Raw genomic sequence first — 7631 nt, 5'->3', positions numbered from 1 at the left:
TTGGCCTAGTTGAGAAGGTTTAACAATGAGAGAAGCCCTTAAGTGCAGTTTGGTTTCACTGAAGTGCTTTCAGCATATGCACAGATTATGTGCGTATGTGACAGTTCTGCTTTTCATGCAGTAGGATGCAGTTGCATCATGGTATATTCCTGCAGGAACTGCTGTGCCTATTGTGTCACTAATCCATAGATTATGCGCCTTTTATAAAGCCTATTACATAACAGGTCATGATGGGTCATGAGGTCAAATGTACAGGGGATTAAAAGAATGGGTACTTTCTACAGCCAGATTCTGATTCTTGGAAGTTAATTCTGTAGGGAAGAGGGAGTCATTTCCTTAGAAACACCTAGCCTAGAATACACCAAAGAATGAACCCTCATGCAAAAGTCAAAGAAAGCAGGATATTGCTTTTCTCTACTTCACAAGGACTCTTCTGTAGATACACAAAAACACAGTGGCTAATTACAGGTTTTATACAGTAACAGGGATTCAAAAGCATGCAGTGTGGCTATGGAAAATAAGGTCAAACTTTATCTCTATCACCTGGAGTAAACTGACAGAGTATTAATGGGAAGACTCTTGCCTAATGAATCGTTAAAAAATACAGTATATGAGAGTAAGGTTCCTTCTTCAAAGAACTGAATTTAGAAACTTTCCTTCAGCCCAGAAGATACAGCATCAGAGACTGTGCATCTACCCTAGAAGTCATATGAAACCCTGAGACAACTGTATGTCTGCCTTTTGGAACAGGCAATCAAGAGGAAGTGGGACTATTTTTTTTTCTCTGCTATCTCCAGAGCCTAAGTATCTGGGAAGGTGAAATAGCACGACGGGGCTTTTAGATCATGCTTCCATTCCTTTTTGTCAGCATTCAGTACCCAATGGGAACCTGATGGATTCCACTGTACCATGGGGCCAAAACACTGTGATAAGGATGATTCTGAGACTTCCACATTTTTCTGGATTGGTGCCTCAGTAGAGCAGACTATATTCTCAGCAGTTCAAACATTTCTAGTCCCAAAAGGGCAAATCTTGCATTTTGAAATTGCTGCAGGTCAAACTGATACACTTGACTCACCCCAAAATATTGGCTTGATCCAAGCGATACTCCCTTGAACAGACGAGAACGTGGACCTTCTGTCTTTCAGTTCAGCAGAGTCCAGGTTTCAGCAAGAAAGTGCAGGCATGTATCCTAGCTGGGTCCTGAAATTTTAGATTTTCAACAATAAATAAGAGAACGCTTCACACGTTCTCATCACCTGAGAAAAATACAGCAAACAATCCAGTAGTTCTTGTATAATTTATTGATAGTGTACATGTGTTAATAACATAGTGCATTACCATACTGACTGCTAGATTCTTTTATAAATGCCTATTTGACTATTTATTTTTAATTTTCCACAACAAAAATAATCAAATATCATGCCAACATTTTGTAACAAATTATCACATTAAATCCATATGGATTTCATGACATATTTATCTGTACAAAGGACCCCATATACACAGAGCATTCACAGTGCATAAGGTCACGGTCATTGAAAAAATAAATAACATGATAAATAGAATTTTGTTATTTACAGTTTACAAACTCATCCCTTTCAGTTTTCAAAGTAAGCAGTTCTAGAAAGTTTTAATAAAATTTAAAGAGGTACTGCACCACCTAAGGGTGCACTGCAAATGGCTGTAAGTACGAAGCACAGGGAATTTTAAAAGGTTCAGAATTTATTTTAGCAATCGTAAATGATTTCAAATACCTGCTTGCAATGGAGGAGATGGCAGGTGCCAAATTCTGCTCATAGTTCCACTGCTGAAAATTTGTGTCAACTACCAGGACTATAATGAGAGCTGGCATCACTCCCAAGAACGTGAAGGCAAGAATTTGGTCATTAACTTCACTGCAGAGTTTCAGCCATTTGGAACATTGATGCTGCTGGGGAAGCAGACTTGAGTGTTCTTTGTGTATCCAACCGGTATATATGAATGAAGGCAATCATCTTTTCTGCAAAATCCTCTGAAAAGAAGCATCACAATCTTTCCAGATACTTTATCTGTCTGGTTTTGATATATTCTGATGACCTTTAGATTTTGTCACAATTCCCTATTGCTATAAATCAACCTTTATATTTGTTTTTCAAGTTTACCAAGATCATCTCAATGATAAGACAGCAACAATCACATACATTCTTTGTGCAATTAAAAAAAAAAAGAAAAAAAGAATTAAATTCAAACTGGTAACTCTTTTAGGAAAATATCCAAGTGACCTTAATTTCCTATACTCTTTCATTTATTTCAGAGGTTTATTGTATGTCAGAAGTATGGTAGGAAGCAGAACATGTGATGTGATGTGATGTTCACAATCATTATACATCTCAGCCTGTGGAGAAGGAGCTACACGTATTTCAAATTTCAGGATAGGGATGAAGGATCTCACAGCTTTCTCTGGGGAGAAAACAGGAGGACGTCACACATGGGGAAAGAAAATGCATGCTCAATTTATTCACATTGAGATTTTTAAATCTGTGCATACTGGGTCAGGAATTGGAAAGCACTTATCAGTTGAACAACATTCTTCTCTTCGTTAGAACACTTGCATACAGAATTTTCAAAATAGTTTAAGGAAGTAATAAGAGGTAATGGGGGGCTTGGTACAGAATTGGTATAACTGAATGCTGTCATTTACCTGTGTAACCGTCATATAAATCTCATCACTCAACAGAATGGAAAATCTAGACTTCAAAGAAATATAAAGGAAAATACGTAGCAAATGTCTGAGCTGCAAAGCTTTTCTTATGAGTGCTTAAACACAAATAAGTGAAGGATCTGAGCCTTGCAGTGATAAATTATTATGTCCAAAGGTGATGCATTTCAATACTTGAAAAAAAGATTCTTTGGTTTCACCTGGCTATCAGTGTTACTTTAGTGTCTGCTTCATATTACATCAGGTCTGCTCTTTCCTTGGCATGGATAATCAGGCAGTATTTATACAACTTAAAGCACTCTACAAAAAGAAAAAAAAAAAATCTAACAGTGGTACACAAATAAATAACATTACGATTGCAAGAAACCCAAAAACGGAAGACACCCCGACATGTGGGATTTGTGCAACTAGAGCAAACACAGTAAAATCAAGTGTGTACAATTAAAGCACAGTCACAAAGGAAATCAAACAATAGTCTTCCCTGTAATTGCTGTATAAATATTAGACTTGGAAAGACGTTTTCCATTTGCTTACACATTAAAGGAATGTTTACTAATATAATCTAAAACCAGAAACTAATTATATGTTAGTCACAGCTGCAGCAAGCATACCATAAAACAGAATTGGCACGCCAATGACTGAGCCAGGAGAAAGATGGTTGACTGCCATACGTGTTGGGAAGACTTAAGGTATTCAGCTAGGCTGGACTTCAGCCTAGAGCAGATCAGCAAACAGTCATTTTAAGATAACCATAACTGTAGCTTTTTAGATTTAGACAAATAGATCCCTAGCCTGAAATATTTATTTGGGGAATATTTTCCATGAATCAGCGTGACTCAGAGTACCAAATCTGAACTTTTATGACATAACCTTATAATGCAGTACAAGACTTACAGTCTAAGGAATCAGACAATTCAATGGCAACACTCCCATGTAGTCACTATAGATAGGTCTGCACTCTGGAATCTATGTGGGGCTGTACTACTCCTGTGGAACTGTAGCACAGAAGAGCTGCTAGAAGCTCTGCTTGGCCAGCAGTAATTCCGCTTTGATGCTACTGTATACCAGGAAAGATACACTGTTTTGAAATCCATGGGACAGGGAACCAGTTCTCCTCTTATTCACAAGTGGAAATCCAAAGTGGTGTCAGCAGAGCGGAAGTCCATAGATTCGGTCCAAACCTTTCAACTTGAGTGAGAAATAAAAACTGTAGTCTACAAAACAAACATGAGTGTGACAGAAAGCCCAAAAGTCATGCTCAGCTGTCATCAATCCAGCAAGGCACTTAAATATATGTTTAGTTTTAAGCATGGAATCAATCCTAATGAAGTTAAGCTTTGCTGGATAAGAGCTGTTTCTTTCTGCATTGTATTACTCTTCAGTATTAGTAGGCTGGCAATTTTCAAATCACATCCACATGCTTTCTTTTCACTCTTGAACTGAATGTTAGCTTAGACAACATTGTGACATACATTCCAAACTCAGGCAGCTAACTGTTAGTATGGTTAGTAAAACAAAACGGCTACAAAATTTTCCAAACCCAATCTGAACAGATGCAATATAGAATTGTAGAAACTTCAGAGAGCCAAGTGCAAATTGTTCCTTTCCATCATTGGAAAATGGCAAAATTTGAAGTAGTTTCCTGACGCAAGCAAATTATTTTCTGCATACATGAAAGGCACTATTCCACTAGTATTCAGCAATATTCTCCTGAATTACTGACACATTCTTAAGTGGGTATCTGACAGACAGCAATTTGTCAGTTAGATCTTTCTCAGTCCATTCAATTTATCTGCATGGCTTGCCTATAATTATCATCTTCATTTATTTTAGCATATTAGTAATGACTATATGGGGACTCAAACTACTTCGTATGATCATGTGTCATCAAGGCCCTGATACAGCATCTAATAATTCTTTGGCAAACAATATATCCCTGGTCACATGGTTGTGTCAGAGGAGAATCCTACTAAAGTTATTTATAATGATAAGCATGGCACGATACCTGTCTTGTAAAAGAAGATGTATATGAGACTGCCTCGGAAAATGCAGCATCACAATTCAATATAAATCGTCCTGAAGTTGGTCTACATTTTAGGGAGGCCTATACAATGACAGGACCTGCTATGCAATTTAAGGTCAGCATTATTTTCCAAGACTGCCTCTTCCTACAGCAGAACACTGTTTTTTGGAGCAGATGATATTCAATTTAGGAAAAATAATTTTTAAAAATGTCTCAAGGAGTCATGGCATTAGCAAACACAATTTATGCATTTTTGAGCTGGGGATCAGCTGCAATGGAAGAAATTGGTGCCCCTAGTCTTTTAAAGCTACCTGGCTCAGAAATATGAAGATACAGTACAATCCGCTACGTCTGGCACTGTAAACATCGATGCCCTCATCAATGTCAACTCAGCTGATCACTAGGCAGGCATTCAAAACTAGATTTTGGAACTACTATTAAATAGTGTAAGTACATCCGAGTTGCCCAAACTGTGCACAGAAGAGCAAATGTTTGCTTGTAGGCAACTAGTTCTCTAAGTCCAGCCTCTATCTCTGCTCCTTTCAGGTTCAAATCTAAGCCATCATGAGACTATCAGCAGCATACTCTCATTCTGAAAAATAGCAGAGAAGACAGTAAGAATAGAGAAGGATGCTCCTACAGCAGTGCACTTTCACAACTTTTCTGCAATAGAAGACTCAAGGATGAAAATGAATCTCTTCAGCTTTGCTGCTACACTACAGCAGAATTGTCTTGAATGCCAGGAAATAAGGTCATCTACATACTTGAGGACAAATACGTTTACTGTCATGCTTGGCTATTCAATAAAGCATTTTAATAATGCTGTACTTATTTCCACCCTAAGATTTGTGTAGTTTAACTACACAACTACCTAATTAAGGTGAAAAACCCTAACTGGGTACTAATACTGACATTTATTACGAAGTGTAAAGCAAATAACAAATATATAGCTCCTTTTCCTGTAGGATTTCATTAGAAGGAACCAATTCCTAAAAAAGCTCAACAGCAGAATTCACTCTTTAATTTGCATCAAAATAAATCTTAAATAGCCTTAATTGTAAACACATTGCCTGGTGTAAACAGTGTCCTACATGTGAGCTGGTTGAACTCAATTATTCAATCAGGTACGCTGAGAGAAGGAATTTTTTAATTTAGTTCTTATTCACTAACGTTCTTTAGTATGTTCTCAGTGACACAGTAATGGGAAGTGTTATATATAGTCTTAAGTGCAAAATATTAATATATATTTAAAAATGTATCAACTTTTAGTTGATAGATTTGTTTTGGTTTATAAACATTAAAAAATTAAAAAAATCTATGTATAAAGTTAACTGTGCTTCTTTAGAAGATCTTTCACTCATATACAGCTTTAAAGTTTAGTAGCAATGCAAAATATGCACACTGTCTTGGTGATTTGCAGTCTTATGACTACTAAAACGTGGAATGTTACCCATTGTTTTTAATAGTCTGGGCCAGATCCCGCTGTCATTTACCTTAGTTATTCCTTATATCAGGTTTATGCTGGTGGACAGGATACCAAAATCTGGCTTCTACCGGGGCTTGAAAAGAAGTACACTGTATTTCAAATTTGTATACGATCAAATCAAGGACCATGGTCTCCTGATAGACTCTTTTATCTATCTATATCTTCTCTGCACTACTGAGTGTCAGACACCCATCTTTATTAAGCTTCTAGAAATATATAAAGAATGGAGAATATATCAGCTTCTTGACTGATGAAGTAAGCTTACTTCCCTCAATAATCAAATTAAATTAAATCACAGCCAAGGTGGGCTTTGTTGTCAGACAATCTGGGTTATGTCTGGATTCTATTCTCAACTGACAGCAATAATTGATAGTTACTCAGCACCCAGTTGATTTTATTTGCTTAGTTTCTTCTAAACTTACAAATGAGCTTACAAGGGCCAATGCAAAATATTTATCATGGTGTAATATTCCACCAATTTTTGTTTATATTTACACATACAGCATTACTCATTAATGATAAAACAGATTTTTCAAGTATGAAGTTCTGCATGTAATTCTCTTCTTCACTATGCAGATAGTCAAACTTATAGTGTGCATCATCAGAAGTGATACAACATACAACCATTTCCTCTTCTTTCTCTGCCACACTGTTCATCTTCTTTGAAAAGAATGATAAATATTCAACACTGCCATCAAAAACTGTCGTTGCAGTTTCTCTATAAGCAGAGCACTTGAAGGGGGAAATGATGTCCTCAACAGTGCATGCCTCATATGTACTTGGACTTTCTGGTCCCGTAGTTGAGATCATTTGACAAAGCCGAGAAAAGTTCTAAGCTCACCTCCTTTCCTTCCATGGAAAGTAAGTGTCAAAAGCAAAAGAACTATAAAGATTTTTCTCCAGTCTTCTTGTTAACCTTGTTGGTAGTGTTTGATTGTCTGCAAAAGGAGAATGAAAACAACAGAAAGTCCCATAAATGGGGACGTTTGAGAGTACTGCGTAAGGTCCACACAGCTTCATGACTGAGCAGCAAAATCCAAAGAGGAGTTAAATGCTTTGGTTGCCTTGAGCTAGCATGTCACAAGAAAGGTATGCTTTCCTTCCACACAGGTAAAAGTGCTTGGTAGCTCATGAAGTAGGAATGACACTCAAATTACTGATGGAAGGAAGGTAGAAATGTGAAATGTCTCCTGTCACTCATAGCACAGGTAATCAGAGGAAGCGCAGTCTCTCTCCTTAACAGTTTAAAGTCCTTCTCGGCACATAGGGAGGTTGACAAAGGTGAAGACATTAAACTCTATCAATATAGAGAAACACAGGAAAACAGCATAAAGAAACAACACGTAGATGCCTAATTTCTTGTCAAGTTTCCATTTATTTACATGGATCCCAAACACCTGCAAGCAAACAAAGAGTTAATT

At 37.1% G+C, this 7631-nt stretch overlaps 1 protein-coding gene across 7 annotated transcripts in view; it reads right to left on the bottom strand.

Annotated features, from left to right (window-relative positions):
- Window positions 1-1294: 1294 nt before the first annotated feature.
- The window catches only part of SLC24A4 (solute carrier family 24 member 4), a 122622-nt gene continuing 116285 nt past the window's right edge, over window positions 1295-7631 (bottom strand). For all 7 annotated transcript variants that reach the window (XM_090141517.1, XM_031593076.2, XM_031593077.2 and 4 more), the window contains one exon: window positions 1295-7607. In XM_090141517.1, the coding sequence (XP_089997643.1) occupies window positions 7455-7607 (153 nt within the window). In that variant the 3' untranslated portion in view covers window positions 1295-7454. The remainder of the gene's footprint in view (window positions 7608-7631) is intronic.

The sequence above is a fragment of the Phasianus colchicus genome, chromosome 5 (genome assembly GCF_987193195.1).
Source record: "Phasianus colchicus chromosome 5, bPhaCol1.hap1.1, whole genome shotgun sequence".
Lineage (NCBI taxonomy): Eukaryota > Metazoa > Chordata > Aves > Galliformes > Phasianidae > Phasianus > Phasianus colchicus.
This window is presented reverse-complemented; position numbering and strand designations above follow the sequence as displayed.